The following is an 18,349-nucleotide window of genomic DNA, read 5'->3' as shown; positions in this document are numbered from 1 at the left end:
GGAGAAAACATGCACGTGGTATGTGCAAGAGGGAGACGCAAGAGGGAAGAGATATGGGAACATATGTATATGTATAACTGATTTACTTTGTTATAAAGCAGAAACTAACACACTATTGTAAAGAAATTATACTCCAATAAAGATGTAATAAAATAAAATAAAATAAAATAAGTAGGGAATGGAAACGTAAAGATAAGTGGAAAGATTATTAACTCAAAATACATTATTTAATTTTCTGTGCCAAAGGTAGACCAAAAATAACTTCCTAGCAGCAAAAAGAAAAATACGATCAGTTTCACACACAATTCATAGAACACGTGAGTTAAAAACAAACTGTTCTGGAAAGGTGAAGCTGCTTCAGTTATTGAGGGTCAAAGTTATCTGTCCCATGGGCACTCATAAGAAGACCCCATTTATCAAATTCATGATGGAAAGATGTTTAATTTTCCTCAGTATGCGTGTGAATACTGTAGTCTTACAGAAGTCAAATGTATATATATTTGTGAAGGGGAGAAAGGTGCAAGAATATTAAAGATATGTATATTTATGCACCAAGGATAGATCTCCACACGCAACATAAAGTGGAGAGTTGTTTTCAAAACTTTTATTTCAGGTAAAAATTGATATTTAATTAATGTTAGCACTATTTATTAACAATTCAAACTAAATAAATGGTATAGATACTAGAAAAGATCAAAAATACTCCTAGGGAATTCCCTCGTGGTACAGTGGTTAGGACTCGGTGCTTTCACTACCGGGTCCTGGGTTCAATCCCTGGTCGGGAAACTAAGATCCCACAAGCCACGTGGGACTTAGCTGCCAAAAGGAAAAAAAAAAAGACTCCCAAGGAATTCTTTAAACAATTAAGAACTCGATATTTTAATTTTTTTAAATAGAAGGTAAAAGAAATGGTCACAAACTGATGATGGTTAGTGTTCTTTCCTGTACCAAGAAAAACAAGAGTTAACTAACTTGTCTATTTAACAGTAAGAGCAACTGAAAACAAACAACTTGGTAAATGTGATTTAATTTTGCCTTTTATCTATCTATATATTTATATATGTCTATCTACACACACACGCACACACACACACACACACACTACTCACTCCAGGGAGCTGACAGCCATAAATAATTTCAAACAAAAAAGAGTATTTAGAACAGAGATAAAACGAAACAAAATTCTCTTTAGTCAAAAATCACTCCTGCTTATTACCTTTTACGCCATGAAACTTACATTAAGGTCTTCCTATTAAAGGAATCCAAAGTCCACCCATTATAGAAAAACAAAAACAAACAAAAGCAAAAACAACTTTGCAATTTTTTTTCTTTTTTTTTTGCGGTACGCGGGCCTCTCACTGTTGTGGCCTCTCCTGTTGCAGAGCACAGGCTCCAGACGCGCAGGTTCAGCAGCCATGGCTCACGGGCCCAGCCCCTCCGCGGCATGTGGGATCCTCCCGGACCGGGGCACGAAGCCGTGTCCCCCGCATCGGCAGGCGGACTCTCTACCACTGCGCCACCAGGGAAGCCCCAACTTTGAAATTTTAACTGTTCATGTCAGAGTGACAGTGGATATAAACTGTAGATCAAATACAATCTTTGTTCATATGGCTTATTAATGTCTTAAATGTTCAAGCTATTTTTTTATCCTTTTCTCTTTATTCCCTTTCCCTTTCCTTTCCTTTCTTTCTTGTTATTTTGTTTATTTTTAAACAACCAAGACAGCTGTGAAAAAATAAGGTGTTAGACAGCACTGACTGTATAACCCATACACATAAGGCACTTCAAAATGATTTCTTCGGGCTTCCCTGATGGCGCAGTGGTTGAGAGTCCGCCTGCCGACGCAGGGAACATGGGTTCCTGCCCCGATCTGGGAAGGTCCCACATGCCGTGGAGCGGCTGGGCCTGTGAGCCATGGTCGCTGAGCCTACGCGTCTGGAGCCTGTGCTCCACAACGGGAGAGGCCACAACAGTGAGAGGCCCGAGTACAAAAAAAAAAAAAAAAAAAAAAAAAAAGATTTCTCCAGTCAGGAACAACATGAAACAAAGTAATAAGTGGACATGGTAATAAGTGGGCTATAAAAAGAAGTAAAAAACTGTGAAAAAAAGTGTTCGTGTTGGGTATAGAATAGGGTCTAGATTTTGAAATTTTACGTTCAATCATTTTTGGTTGATTTTTCATTGACTACAAAACCTTTCCAACTATATACTTATCTTCCTCCATTTTGTATTCTATTGGGATTTACACTTGCTAATATGAAATTCTTGAATTTTTTTTTAGGAGATACATTGTAAACTGCAAGGCCTACACATAGAAAAAAGCCAGGAGCCAATTTTTTTCTATGATGCTGGTTTATAGACATATTACTTGCAATTCCCAGGATGTGAGGTGATAGCATACTTATTTGATATCATGCAGGACTATATGTATTTCAACATGTTATATATCAGATATAGCATTCTGTGTATATAGCAAAGAAAAATATTCCAGTTCAGTGACTTTTCAAAAGAACATTGTCATTTAAATTTCTTAGTATAACTATTTTAATAAATTCATTTCTTTAAATAACTGAAAACCGTGAGTGATAATTCCACATAAAGTTTGAGAAAGGGGTGGTTTAATGTGGTATTCCTCGTCATACACTGTGTATTTTGTTGCTTATATCCCTCTATGTCTAAGTGAATGTGTTGATTTTAGAATGAAAAACCACAAGAACAGGATATGTGATTTTACCAAATATCAAGTAACGTGCCAGACTCAGAAAATGTTTGCTTATAAGCAAGATAATGGAATACAAAAATTGACACTTATTCTAGTGTGGAACTAACTTTGACCTTTTAGGATTACTTTATCACTCTTTTTTTTTTTTTTTTTGCAGTACGCGGGCCTCTCACTGCTGTGGCCTCTCCCATTGTGGAGCACAGGCTCTGGACATGCAGGCTCAGCGGCCATGGCTCACAGGCCCAGCCGCTCCGCGGCATGTGGGATCTTCCCGGACCGGGGCACGAACCCATGTACCCTGCATCGGCAGGCAGACTCCCAACCACTGTGCCACCAGGGAAGTCCCTATCACTCTTTTAATACAGAAAAGATTTTAGTTTTCTCAGACCTATCATCTCAAAGAATGGGACGACTGAAAAAGTAAAAGATGGAACTTAACAGCAGAAACAAAAAGAAATGAGGGAGTACCTCTTCAACAGGTTATGTTTCTAATAACTTAAAGTACTTTATTGAAATATGGTAATCTAAAAGAACAAATCTCTTGCATTATAAATAAATGTCATTTTCTGTGAATTCATTTATATCAGAGACAGAATTGCTGATGCGTCATATGGGTAAAAAACAAAACAAGTTTAGGCTTCCTTGGTGGCGTAGTGGTTAGGAATCCACCTGCCAATGCAGGGGACACGGGTTCAAGCCCTGGTCCAGGAAGATCCCACATGCCGCGGAGCAACTAAGTCCATGCTCCACTACTGAGCCTATGAGCCACAACGACTGAAGCCCACATGCCTAGAGCCCATGGTCCACAACGAGAAGCCACCGCCGCAATGAGAAGCCCGCGCACCGCAACAAAGAGTAGCCGCTGCTTGCCGCAACTAGAGAAAGCCCCCGCGCAGCAACAAAGAGTCAACTCAGCCAAAAATTAATTAATTAATTTTTTAAAAAAGTTTAAATTATGTTAAAGTCTTACCTACTGGACGATTACAAAGGTAATGCCGTAGACTGATATTGCCTAACTGATCTGGTGTCACTTGGTCCACTTGAAGACAGATTTCCATATCTTCCCCTCGGATGTCAATTTCTCCATTAACACCAATAATTTTAAACACCACAACTGACATCTAATAAGGATTGCATAAATAATATTAGTATACCAAATAATTCAAAACAAAATTTAGGAAATAAGACAGGAAACTACTATAACCTCTAAAAATACAATTGTGACTTAATAAACCAAAAATATATTTGTGATCAACAGAAAGCAGTTATTGCACTACAGTGATAAACTTCCACTTCCTTTCTTCCTACTTAGTCAAGAGAATATTTTTAGGTCACAAAGATTAATTATATGACATTTCTGTGTGAAACTATTTTCACTAAATGCTGAACTTATTTTCTAAGTCATCCATAAGAATATTTCACTGGGTGAAGATGGCTTAAAATAAACCAGTAACATTTCTTTTGTAGACAACCCCTCATAAGGACTGACCACCATCTTTACTATCAAACTTTTTCAAAGTATATTTAAATTGAACTAAGATCAAAATATAAAGAATTGAAAAAAGAAACATAGAACCGTCCCTCAATACAAAAAAAAAAAATTTAGAAAAGTGAAATTCAGAGAAAAACGATTCAGTAAGAGCAAAGGAAAAATTTCAAGAGTAGAAAGAGCAAAGTAAATCACCCACAATCTAAGTCAATTCATTTTACATATTAATGTCTTTAAATGTGTACATATTGAATATGAGATAAAGTTGGTGGCATTTCTCTTTATAGAGTGTCTCAAAAGATTACCAGGTCGTCATGATTTTCTTGAGCACCCTCTGAATTTGTACTGATGGCATCTGGAGAGGTTTCACCATAATTCTGTAGGTTTGCACTGGCATTTGCCCGATCTGCTGGGCTCTGGTAATTTGTAGTTGAGTTCTTTTTAATACCTGAAATAATACAGAAGTAAACTACTAAATTAAAATCAGTTTACACATGGTCCAACAATGTTACATTTATCTAACCAAAACAGATTATTTCTTCAACACTTTCTCAAGCACAGCCATGTTTAAAGGACAATAAGCAAAGAAAAATTAAACTGTGCCTAGTTAGCAAATAATAAGAAATAACTTTCCACAATAAAATGTTAGAGATACTAAGCCCTAAACTTAGACGGTATGAAAAGGAATCTACCACAGCCAACCACAATCTGTGTTCTTCCCATTGCAGGTGTGGTGCTGGCGTTACTAGCAGGTTCCTGGTCAGCCAGCTTTGTCTCCTCTATTCTACCTGACATTCAGTGGTCCCAGTCTGACCACTTCATTTCCCTTTTCAGTATCCTACAGTTCTTCATCTACATGAAGTTAATGCTACTACTGTCAATGTGACTGTTCTCCATCCTTATCGACCTGCCTTAATTTCTCAACATGCTATATTTCAATATTTCTCAAACTGTCTGTGGTAAAAGGCAATTTAAAAAAAATTTTGTGTCCATAACACAATACTTTAAAAAAATACTATAAAAATAATTATTGAAAATGAATCTAGAAAAATCAGAACCAAAGACACAAAACGAAGCCTCAATTTTTTTTCACTTCAATCTTGCATGGATTCTGACTTTATATTAAAAAAAAGCTAATAATTCTGAAAATGATTTCAAAATGATTAATTCACTGAATGATACAAGCAATCAAGTTACTCTTTCACTAAATCCTTTTCCTTAAGCGATAGTATTTTACAAAGCTTTACTTTGTTGCTGTTGTTGTTGTTAAAAACATCTTTATTATGTCTTCATAACACTTCAGTGCATGCATTATAGAATCAGTATCACTTCCATTCACTGAAAGAACACTCTGCTGAATGCAGCTTCCAAGTAGCTGGTTAAAAATTTCTTTCTTTTCAGATGTACATTATAATTTGATATCTGTATACACTACAAAGTGATCACCACCAAAAGTCTAGTTTACCCTCCATAACCATACAATTGATCCCCTTCATCCATTCTGACCATTCCCCTACTCCCTTACCCTCTGGTAACCACCAATCTGTTTACTGTATCTATAAGCTTGTTTTTATTCTGTTTTCATTTGGGTTTTTTAAAAAATATATCTCACGTATGAGTGACATCATATAGTATTTGTCTTTCTTTGTAATAATTTTTTATTATTATATTTACTACTATATAATTAGGTTCTAACCCAGTGCCTGACAAAACAGTAGGTGCTCAATAAATTATTTATTGAATGGATGAATAAAATTACTTTTAGGGCCAGGGAAAATGCATAAATACAATTGTGGTATGAGGAGATAATAAACTCCCATTTCACAGGAAGTTCCTAACATTGTCAGAGGTTAAGATTTCACAGATAAAGTAATATTTAAGCTAAAGTAAACAGAAAGAAAAAAGCACTCTAGGCACAGGTACAAAGGCTAAAGAAGTTTGTCAGAGTGAAGAGATTGACAGAAAGACTAAAATTTACTATAGTATAATTAAAGTGTAGTAAGCACGTGGGAAAACAGCAGAAAAGGTAATCTGGGGCCATATCACATGGAGCAACTGTCAGCAATGTTAAGTTTTTTAAACTTAATAGCCTTATAGTTGTTAGAAGTTATCAGGAGTGAAATGGAAATTGACATGATAGTATATACTTTTTTTTTTTTTAGTATACATTTTTAAAAGAATATTCTGCCTGTGGGATGAAGTATGAACAAGAACTTGACAAGAAGAGAATTGGGGAGACTAGTAAGAAGCCTGTGGTGGAGTGGTACTCCAGCTACACATTTGTTCATTTATAAATATGCATGTATAGTCAAAAATATGTACTCACAATATACCTGTGTATGTGTATATATATGTGTGCATTAGTGTGCATATGTATAAACATACATGTATATAAAAACACACAGAAAAAGGTATGGAATTATGTCAATATATACCAAAAGTCAATGGTAGTTACTTCCGGAATGGGGAATGGTATCAGGGCAGAGTAAGGGTGGTATTAAAGTGATATTCTAGATATTCCCATGACACCTGATTTCTTTTAAAAGAGAAAGTATTCATATATTTCTTGTAAAATTAAAACAAAACAAAAGAGAACTCAGAAAAAACAAGTCTTTTCCCAATGAAAATCAATTCCTTTGACAGAAAATTATTACAGTTCAGGAGAATAACGAATGTACAGTCACATATCGTCTAAGTGTTACACATAAAATTAATGCCCTTGTATTTTTCAAGATCCTAAAAACAGCCTACTGCTGGAATCTATTCTAAGACAGTTATTAGAAATGAAGACAAAAATTTATGAACAATGATATAATTATAGCATTTTATAGCTGTGAGAAAACTATAAACAATCTAAACATCCAGTATCAGGGAAACAATTAAAAGGTCAGGGTACATTCTTATGACAATTTAATATAGACAAGTGATAAAAAGCAGGTTGAAAAAACCATATATATGATGTAATACCAAATATACATATATGTGTGTATATATATACATATATATACATTTATAAGATAAATTATAATTGATATCTCTAGATTGTGGGACTTTGGGGTTATTTTATTTTCCAAATTGTAGTTGTTTATATTTTCCAAGTTCTCCACATTGAGTGGTAGTCACTTTTATTAATTATTTAATTTTCAGAAATAAGAAGAAAATCACTGATGCTTTTTACGAGTAAGTAGAGATATTTTCTATAGGAGCACTGTTTTTGAAGCATCATTTGATCACAAAACAGAAATCCTCTATTAAAGTAGAATTTTATACCATAAGGGGGCAAGGGAACTAGGCAATAGAGCTATCTGTGAGTCTAGAATAGATTTTTATGACCCATATCAGTAACTTGTCTACATTTAACTGGTAAAGTATGCTGGAAAGGGGATTGCTATGAATTGCCTATAAAAGTGTTGGGTTAAGGCTTTTAGTTTACATATAGTAATCATTTCCCAAGTCTGGAGTACTAGCATAGCATACTGGTTGGTTAGAAACTGAGGTTCCTGAGTCAGACTAGCTGAGTTCCAAATCTGCCTCTATTACTTCCTGACTGTATATTCATTTCTCTAAGCTTCAGTTTCTAAAGCTATGAGCCATTCCTTACCTAAGCTGTTTTCAACTACATCAATAGGTTTATTACTCTTCATATAAAAAGTAATTCACATTTGCCTCTGGTCTGTTATGCTTTAGGGTCTGTGGCAACTATTCTCTGGCTATGGTCCATGGTTTTATTCCTGTTCGCAAAGTCCCCAATGCCTTAGTGATGGGGATGCATCTAATACTAAGTCATTCCTAGTGGTCTGTACTAGGGCATTAGTTGCTTCTGAATAAAATAGGGGAATCATGTAGTTCCATCATACACTATCATGTATGAAAGAGAATTCTGGTTATGGGAATCAACAGATCCAGTCTGGAAAAATTCCAGTCATAGGACCACATAGTTGAGAATTCATCATGCAAATTAAGCCTACCTAATCAAAATTCCAGATATAGGAGTCCCTGTGATAGAGGCTAGTAGAATTAATGTTGTCTGCTTTGTGATCTAAATGACTGTATATAAATAATTGCTGGATGTCGTCCATAAAAAGGAAGGAGTATCTGGTTAAAAGAAGCAACGAGGGCTTCCCTGGTGGCGCAGTGGTTGAGAGTCCGCCTGCCGATGCAGGGGACACGGGTTCGTGCCCCTATCCCGGAAGATCCCACATGCCGCGCAGCGGCTGGGCCCGCGAGCCACGGCCGCGGAGCCTGTGTGTCCGGAGCCTGTGCTCCGCAACGGGAGAGGCCACAGCAGTGAGAGGCCCGCGTACAGCAAAAAAAAAAGAAGCAACGAAACAACCATTAGAAAGTTAGGTACAATGCTCTTTGTATTGTGCATGTATGTGTGTATAAATAAATAAGTCTTTTTGGGCTGTGATTGATTATTGAATATAAATTAAAAAACTTAAACACCACTTCTAAGATTTGTGTATATGTAATATGAATTCTTAAACTGTATTGCTTTACCTTTTTCCAAAAATATATGACTATCACTTCCATCACTTTCTAACAACTGTTCTTCCAATATCATGCTGTCAAGTGAAATGGTATCCAGTGAGGTTTGTGAGGGGCTTCTTCTCATGTTCTTATAAGAAACAGAGAGTGGAGCCATGCTGGGTGGGCAACGTTCCTTAGGCTTTCTACTGTTAACAAACAAAATTAACAGAAAATCATCACATAAAAGGAAAAGAATTCTTTCTAAAGAATACTTCAAACAAAATAAATATATATTTATATAGTATACACAATTTTTAAAATTATATAAGCTTAAAGTATTTTCATATTTTGAAAACCCTACTCCTCCATGTGTTAACTCTAACAATGCCACATTTATCATGGTTTTCTGTCCAAAGCCCAAATATACTCATAAGTACATGCACATGTGTGTGCGCACACGCACACACACACACACACAAATAAAACAAACCCCCCACCCCAAGTTCTAATAGTCAGTTGTTACCTTAAAGATGACTGTGATGTAAGTGTTCTGACTGTGGGTGCTTCTTCTTTACTGATTTCCATGGTCTCAGAGAGCGAAACTGTTTCTGGAAGCAAATCTTCAGCTTTAAAGATCGACTCTATGGTTTCATTTCCTTTACTAGTTAAACTATTTGAAAGTATGTTCTGATTACCACCATTATCAAATGACAGGATACTTGAGTCTTCTCTGTAGTTTAAGACACTATTTGAATCTGTATAAGACGAATCCTTTTTGCCACTTGTTTCTGATCCAATTTCTCCTGAGCCATTTTTGCAAACAATTCCACTACTTTCATCTTCGCTTATTTTCCCTAAATTTTTATCTGATAAATAATCCAGAAAAGAAATACCTTTTTGCAGATTTGTATCACTAGCTGATTTAAAAAGCAAAGAATCCTTCAAAGGGACATGGCTAAGGTCAATACTCATAGATCTGTTGTCTGACATATGATTAACAGTTACACTTCTAATTTGTTTTATACCACTATTAACTTGTTTTCTTTTTGAAGACAAAAATTCTCCATTTTCTGTAGGCAAATAATCAGGAACCACTGGACTCACACTTTCAGAAACAGGAGACTTAAGACTATTTGCTTTATCTACTGGATGAAGCAGAAGAGCCACTTCCGCACTTTTAAGTAAAATTCCAATGCAAATGGATGTCTGACTAGCTGGATTGCCAGTCACAGCTTCTACATCTTTCCTTAAATTCTCTGAAAGCAAAATAAGTGACTCGTGGAGGAAAAGCAGGAGCAGATACTGGTAGTGATTGATCTGCATACTGACATGTTTATGAATGTGAACCAGGACATGAATATCTGCATCTGATGATGAAGAGGAAAATCTTAAAAATGGATCTGAAGGTTTCTGACTACCATTTGTCAAGGGATCAGACTCTGTACTATAATACTCCTTCAAGAGCTTTTTCCGCTTCCATCGGCCAGTCAGATCACTAGACTCACTTTGTGATGTATTTAGAGATATCTGATTACAAGTCTGCAGCAATTTTTGTGACAATGCATACCTTTTTGGTTGACAAATCCAGATGGAAAGAGGGAAAGAATCTACAAAATTTATTGGTCGTCCTTTTCCACTTTTCATCCCTTCATAATCTATCCAAAATTGAGAAAAATACACAGCCCAAACATCCGTGGCAGCAGAAGTTTTAAGAGTGTATTTATTCAACTTAGGAGTAACATTTCCTTTATAAACTTCATGCAGTTTGCTATCTTGTTCATGAGCATGTCTCTGGAAGATTGGATGCAGAAGATTAAAATTGTCACCAGATTTGGGGAAACTGGTATATGTTTTACTGAAAAAATCACAATCTTTGAAGTCTTGAAACAAAGCTTCTAAATCAGAATGTCGACAGTTTGAACAGTATCTTGTATTTGTAGCAATCATTTCTGAACTCTGAATAGAAATTGCATGTGGTTGATCTTGATGACATTCAGATTTCATTTCAGAAGGAATGACAAACTAGAAGAGAAAAAACATTAATCTAGTCTGACTTACAAATCCATATATCTTGAAGATAAAATAATCAAAAGCATGACTTGGTTCAGGAATTCTTTTTGACATTGCCCCAAAACACTAATTTTCTATCTTGACATAAAATACTCTCCCTCCCAAATCTTATTAAACCAAATGAAAAAGGCTTAAATGATTAACAACTAAGAAAAGAACCAAAGGAAAAAGCCCCATAAATAAAGAATAAAGTACATAACACACATATACATATTTTTAGACAATATATCACAAAATAAAAGGAAGAAAACTGAATTAAATCAATTATTAAATGCTTACTATGCCCTGAGTATATATACGCCCTGAGTAAATAAGAAAGCACAAAGTTTGGAAAAGATAATTTTTTGTTACGATATTTTAAATCCAAGCGATTTGGAGGATGACTAGATAAGTAAATGGAATGACTAGATAAATGTCATTAGAATCACTTTTCTGGGAGAAAACTATTAATAAAATAAACTTAGGAGTATAGGTCAAACGATTTAGTAAAATTATTTTCTACAGATGATTAAGCCCAGTCCTCAAAATATTCACAACAAAGAGTTCAAACTGACTGGTTTTAAAACTGAAACTGCCCATATTCACAAAATGTAAATATCATTATGTAATTGTGTTTTAAATTATAATTATAAATGTTATAAAGTGTGTCTCTTTTTATTGAATATTTTAAGGTCTTTGAAACGATCTTTAAAACATTTCTGCAATGCAACTGTTGGGTATTATTAATCTCATTTTACAGAGAAGAAATTAAGGGTATATAAATTTAGTCTACCAGCAACAGAGCTAGAAACTGAAATATTCATCCATGCCCAAATCTTATTCTATTTACTACACTATACTGTTTTTTTTTTTTAGCTTCCTTCCTTTAAAGTTTAAATATCCATGGAATTCTGATTATCAACTACTTGGCTATAATAAAACACAACTTTCTATTATCTTTGGATATTAATAACAGAATAAATGTAACAAATAAAACCCAGATATAAGTTAAAAGTGTCACTGTATTATTTACCCTTCTTAAAAAATTTTTATCAGCTCCAGTAAGAAGTAGAAAAAAAAAGACGTTTATATTTATTTCTACTGCTTACCTCCAAATGGATGAGCAGGGGGGAAAAAAAGAAGAAAAGTAGAGAAAGAAGGGGTGGGGAAGGGCGGGGAAGCAGCCTCTTAAAGCTTCCATAATTGAAAACTGAAATTAAAATTCAAATTTCAAAATCAAAATTAATATTGCAATGAAGTTGACTTATATTTGAGCACCCATCTTAAATCCTGGAAGTAACTTTTCTTCTGTAAAAATGGTTTTGTTCTCACAGCCACTTGTTTATATGGTACCTTTAGCATTAAGCCATCGACTCGAATATCAACATGCTCATCAGATTTTGAATTGTCATTCAACTTGTACACAGCCATAAACTGATTAAGACTCTGCTTCAAATCCAACAGAAACTGATTTAACCATAGAATACTTCTTTCATCCACAGTAAACTGTAGAGCATTCAGCTGGCTATAAAGGTTGGGAGATGGAACTGTGGAGAAAAAAATTTTTTTAAGATTTTTAATAAACTTATAGTTCTAAATCTTCCCTGAGAAAAGAAAATACATTTTAACCAAGTTTTAATCTTCTTAAATTAAGATTAAAAGGTTTTGCAATGTTATTTACAAGATTAAAGTGATACTACATGTAGATGATAGCAAACACATTTGGAGAGACAGAAAAAATCTTTCATTGCTTCACTAATGGAAAAATATGCAGTTTAAATGCAAATCAATTAAGAAAATGGTAATAGGAACTAACATATCGATAACTACCTTAAATATAAATAGATCAAATGCTCCAGCCAGAAGACATAGACTGGCTGACTGGATACAAAAACAAGACCCAGGGCTTCCCTGGTGGCGCAGTGGTTGGGAGTATGCCTGCCAATGCAGGGGACACGGGTTCGTGCCCCGGTCCGGGAGGATCCCACATGGCGTGGAGCGGCTGGGCCCGTGAGCCATGGCCTCTGAGCCTGCGCGTCCAGAGCCTGTGCTCCGCAACGGGAGAGGCCACGGCGGTGAGAGGCCCGCGTACCGCAAAGAAAAAAAAAAAAACAAGACCCATATATATGCTGTCTACAAGAGACCCACTTCAGACTTAGGGACACATACTGACTGAAAGTGAGGGGATGGAAAAAGATATTCCATGCAAATGGAAATCAAAAGAAAGCTGAAGTAGCAATTCTCATATCAGACAAAATAGACTTTAAAATAAAGACTACTACAAGAGACGAAGAAGACACTACATAATGATCAAGGGATCGATCCAAGAAGAAGATATAACAATTGTAAATATTTATGCACCCAACATAGGAGCACCTCAATACATAAGGCAAATGCTAACAGCCATAAAAGGGGAAATCGAAAGTAACACAATCATAGTAGGGGACTGTAACAACCCACTTTCACCCATGGACAGATCATCCAAAATGAAAATAAATAAGGAAACACAAGCTTTAAATGATACATTAAACAAGATGGACTTAATTGATAGTTAAAGGACATTCCATCCAAAATCAACAGAATACACTTTTGTCTCAAGCACTCATGGAACATTATCCAGGATAGATCATGTCTTGGGTCACAAATCAAGCCTTGGTAAATTTAAGAAAATTGAAATCATATCAAGTATCTTTCCTGACCACAACGCTATAAGATTAGATATTAATTACAGAAAAAAATCTGTAAAAATACAAACACATGGAGGTTAAACAACCTACTACTAAATAACCAAGAGATCACTGAAGAAATCAAAGACAAAATCAAAAAATACCTAGAAACAAATGACAATGAAAACATGACAACCCAAAACCTATGAGATACAGCAAAAGCAGTTCTAAGAGGGAAGTTTATAGCAATACAAACCTAACTCAAGAAAAAAGAAACATCTCAAATGAAAGACCTAACCTTACACCTAAAGTAATTAGAGAAAGAAGAACATAAAAAACCCAAAGTTAGCAGAAGGAAAGAAATCATAAAGATCAGATCAGAAATAAATGAAAAAGAAATGAAGGAAACAATAGCAAACATCAATAAAACTAAAAGCTGGTTCTTTGAGAAGATAAATAAAATTGATAAACCATTAGCCAGAATCATCAAGAAAAAAAGGGAGAAGACTCAAATCAAAAGAATTAGAAATGAAAAAGAAGTAACAACTGACACTGCAGAAATACAAAGGATCATGAGAGATTACTACAAGCAACTATACGCGAATAAAATGGACAAAATTCTTAGAAAAGCACAACCTTCCGAGACTGAACCAGGAAGAAATAGAAAATATAAACAGACCAATCACAAGCACTGAAATTGAAACTGTGATTAAAAATCTTCCAACAAACAAAAGCCCAGGACCAGATGGCTTCACAGGCAAATTCCATAAAACGTTTAGAGAAGAGCTAACACCTATCCTTCTCAAACTCTTCCAAAATATAGCAGAGGGAGGAACACTCCCAAACTCATTCTACGAGGCCACCATCACCCTGATACCAAAACCAGACAAAGATGTCACAAAGAAAGAAAACTACAGGCCAATATCACTGATGAACATGGATGCAAAAATCCTCAACAAAATACTAGCAAACAGAATCCAACGGCACATTAGAAGGATCATACACCACGATCAAGTGGGGTTTATCCCAGTAATGCAAGGATTCTTTGATACATGCAAATCAATCAATGTGATACACCATATTAACAAACTGAAGGAGAAAAACCATAGGATCATCTTAATAGATGGAGAAAAAAGCTGTCAACAAAATTCAGCACCCATTTATGATAAAAACTCTCCAGAAAGTAGGCATAGAGGGAACTTACCTCAACATAATACAGGCCATATATGACAAACCCACAGCCAACATCATTCTTAATGGTGAAAAACTGAAACCATTTCCTCTAATATCAGGAACAAGACAAAGCTGCCCACTCTCAGCACTATTATTCAACATAGTTTTGGAAGTTTTAGCCACAGCAATCAGAGAAGAAAAAGAAATAAAAGGAATCCAAATTGGAAAAGAAGAAGTAAAACTGTCACTGTTTGCAGATGACATGATACTATACATAGAGAGTCCTAAAGATGCTACCAGAAAACTACTAGAGCTAATCAATGAATTTGGTAAAGTAGCAGGATACAAAATTAATGCACAGAAATCTCTTGCATTCCTATACACTAATGATGAAAAATCTGAAAAAGAAATTAAGGAAACGCTCCCATTTACCACTGCAACAAAAAGAATAAAAAACCTAGGAATAAACCTACCTAAGGAGACAAAAGACCTGTATGCAGATAACTATAAGACACTGATGAAAGAAATTAAAGATGATACAAACAGATGGATATATACACCATGTTCTTGGATTGGAAGAATCAACACTGTGAAAATGACTATACTACCCAAAGCAGTCTACAGATTCAAAGCAATCCCTATCAAACTACCAAGGGCATTTTCCACAGAACTAGAACAAAAAATGTCACAATTTGTATGGAAACACAAAAGACCCCGAATAGCCAAAGCAATCTTGATAAAGAAAAACGGAGCTGGAGGAATCAGGCTCCCGGACCTCAGACTATACTACAAAGCTACAGTAATCAAGACAGTATGGTACTGGCACAAAAACAGAAATATAGATCAATGGAACAGGATAGGAAGCCCAGAGATAAACCCACACACCTACAGTCACATTATTTTTGATAAAGGAGGCAAGAGTATACAATGGAGAAAAGACAACCTCTTCACTAAGTGGTGCTGGTACAACTGGACAGCTACACGTAAAAGAATGAAATTAGAACACTCCCTAACACCATACACAAAAATAAACTCAAAATGGATTAAAGACCTAAATGTAAGGCCAGACACTATAAAACTCTTAGAGGAAAACATAGGCAGAACACTCTATGACATAAATCACAGCAAGATCCTTTTTGAAGCACCTCCTAGAGGAATGGAAATAAAAACAAAAATAAACAAATGGGACCTAATGAAACTTCAAAGCTTTTGCAGAGCAAAGGAAAACATAAACAAGACGAAAAGACAACCCTCAGATTGGGAGCGAAAATTGTTGTAAATGAAGCAACTAACAAAGGATTAATCTCCAAAATTTACAAGCAGCTCATGCAGCTCAATATCAAAGAACAAAAAACCCAGTTCAAAAATGGGCAGAAGACCTAAACAGACATTTCTCCAAAGAAGATATACAGATTGCCAACAAACACATGAAAGGATGTTCAAAATCACTAGTCATTAGAGAAATGCAAATCAAAACTACAATGAGGTATCACCTCACACCGGTCAGAATGACCATCATCAAAAAATCTACAAATAATAAACGCTGGAGAGGGTGTGGAGAAAAGGGAACCCTCTGGCACTGCTGGTGGGAATGTAAATTGATACAGCCATTATGGAGAACAGTATGGAGATTCCTTAAAAAACTAAAATTAGAACTACCATATGACCCAGCGATCCCACTACTGGGCATATAACCTGAGAAAACCATAATTCAAAAAGGGTCATGTACCACAATGTTCACTGCAGCTCTATTTACAATAGTCAGGGCATGGAAGCAACCTAAGTGTCCTTTGACAGATGAATGGCTAAAGAAGATGTGGCATATATATACAATGGAATATTACTCAGCCATAAAAAGAAACGAAATTGAGTTATTTGTAGTGAGGTGGATGGACCCAGAGTCTGTCATGCAAGGTGAAATAAGTCAGAAAGAGAAAAACAAATACCATATGCTTACACATATATATGGAATCTAAAAAAAAAAAAGATTCTGAAGAACCTAGGGGCAGGACAGGAATAAAGATGCAGATGTAGAGAATGGACTTGAGGACACAGGGTGGGGGAAGGGTAAGCACGGATGAAGTGAGAGAGTGGCATGGACATATATACACTACCAAACGTAAAATAGATAGCTAGTGGGAAGCAGCCACATAGCACAGGGAGATCAGCTCAGTGCTCTGTGACCACCTAGAGGGGTGGGATAGGGAGGGTGGGAGGGAGATGCAAGAGGGAGGAGATATAGGAATATATGTGTATGTATAGCTGATTTTTTTTGTTATGCAGTAGAAACTAACATACCATTGTAAGGCAATTATACCACAATAAAGATGTTAAAAAAAAGAATGCAGTTTAATCTAAAACTAACTGTATAAATAAGAGGTATTGTTTTGATTTCTTTTCCTATTGTTACAGTTACCAAGAAGCAAACTTCAAAAACTTTACCTTCTTGGGACTTCCCTGGTGGCGCACTGGTTAAGAATCTGCCTGCCAACGCAGGGGACCCAGATCCGATACCTGGTCCGGGAAGATCCCATGTGCCATGGAGCTACTAAGCCCGTGCACCACAACTACTGAGCCTGTGCTCTAGAGCCTGCGAGCCACAACTACTGAGCCTGTGTGCCACAACTACTGAAGCCCACGCGCCTAGAGCCCATGCTCTGCGACAAGAGAAGCCAACGCAATAAGAAGCCCTCACACTGCAACGAAGAGTAACCCCTGCTCGCCGCAACTAAAGAAAGCCCACGCACAGCAATGAAGACCCAATGCAGCCAAAAATAAATAAATAAATTTAAATATATATATATTTATATTTATATATATAAACAGAAACATCTTATTGGGATGTGGAGGTGCTTATCTCTGAGGATAGTAAGGAAGTGGGTTGCTGAAGCGATCATGTCAAGGGAAGAAAGGGGAGGGAATCTCAAATATAGATTGAGTGATGATGGCAGCCACAGAGAGGACTAGAGAGCAAATGTAGTCCAGGATAGAAGAACCCTGACTGCATATCTGGGATAGAGGAAGAAACCTGATACACTAAGCAGTAGAAAGATCTACTTGCAGTTTCTAACAGGGGTCTACTTATGAAATAGATTATTATATAGCTATTAAAGATATTTAAAATGAACTTGTAGAAACTAGGATCATTAAGGGAAAAGGACAGGATGTAAATCAAATATGTTAAAGAAACGCATACATTAAAAACAGGACTAACAACACTATACTTATTGTTATGGTCTGAAATGCATCCCCTCAAAATTGATATGCTGAAGTTCTAACCCCTAATACCTCAGAATTAGCTGTATTTGGAGATAGGGCTTTTAAAGAGGCAATTATGGTAAAAATGAGTTCATATGGGTGGGCTCTAGTCCAATATGACAGGTGCCATAAGAAGAGCTTAAAAAATGGACACACACAGAGGAAAGACCATGTGAGAAGACAGCCATCTACAAGCCAACGAAAGAGGTATCTGAGGAAACAACCCTGTCAACACTCTGACCAAGAACTTCTAGCCTCCAGAACTGTGAGGAAATAAATTTGTTGTTTAAACCACCCAGTCTGTGGTATTTTATTATGGCAGCCTTAGCAAACTGATACACTTATGTTAGTAGAAGTTGTCTCTAAATTGTAGGCTCACAGGCATTTTAAAAATTTTTGGCATTTTCTTTTTTTTTAATATAATGAATGTATGTTACATTTACAATTATAAAAAAAGGTTATATATTTTTAAAGTTGGATCGCTTAACAGAAAGACAAAATGTGAGGACTGAAAATGTATCC

The 18,349-nt window shown here is 35.9% G+C and overlaps 1 protein-coding gene across 4 annotated transcripts in view; it reads right to left on the bottom strand.

Moving 5' to 3' along the window:
- BLTP3B (bridge-like lipid transfer protein family member 3B) overlaps window positions 1–18,349 on the bottom strand; it is a 99,597-nt gene that overhangs the window by 14,725 nt on the left and 66,523 nt on the right. For 2 of the 4 annotated variants that reach the window (XM_081250389.1, XM_081250391.1), the window contains exons 13-17: window positions 12,084–12,277; window positions 9,205–10,703; window positions 8,712–8,887; window positions 4,517–4,659; window positions 3,693–3,843 (exon numbers count right to left, since the gene is read on the bottom strand). In XM_081250389.1, coding sequence (XP_081106515.1) covers window positions 3,693–3,843; window positions 4,517–4,659; window positions 8,712–8,887; window positions 9,205–10,703; window positions 12,084–12,277 — 2,163 coding nt within the window. Of the gene's footprint in view, window positions 1–3,692; window positions 3,844–4,516; window positions 4,660–8,711; window positions 8,888–9,204; window positions 10,704–12,083; window positions 12,278–18,349 lie in introns of those variants that run through there. The other 2 variants (XM_081250390.1, XM_081250392.1) reach the window with 2 other exon arrangements.

This window comes from Mesoplodon bidens (assembly GCF_964165515.1).
Source record: "Mesoplodon bidens genome assembly, chromosome: 11".
NCBI lineage: Eukaryota > Metazoa > Chordata > Mammalia > Artiodactyla > Ziphiidae > Mesoplodon > Mesoplodon bidens.
Note: the sequence above shows the minus strand (reverse complement) of the source record. Positions and strands in the feature narration are given on the sequence as shown.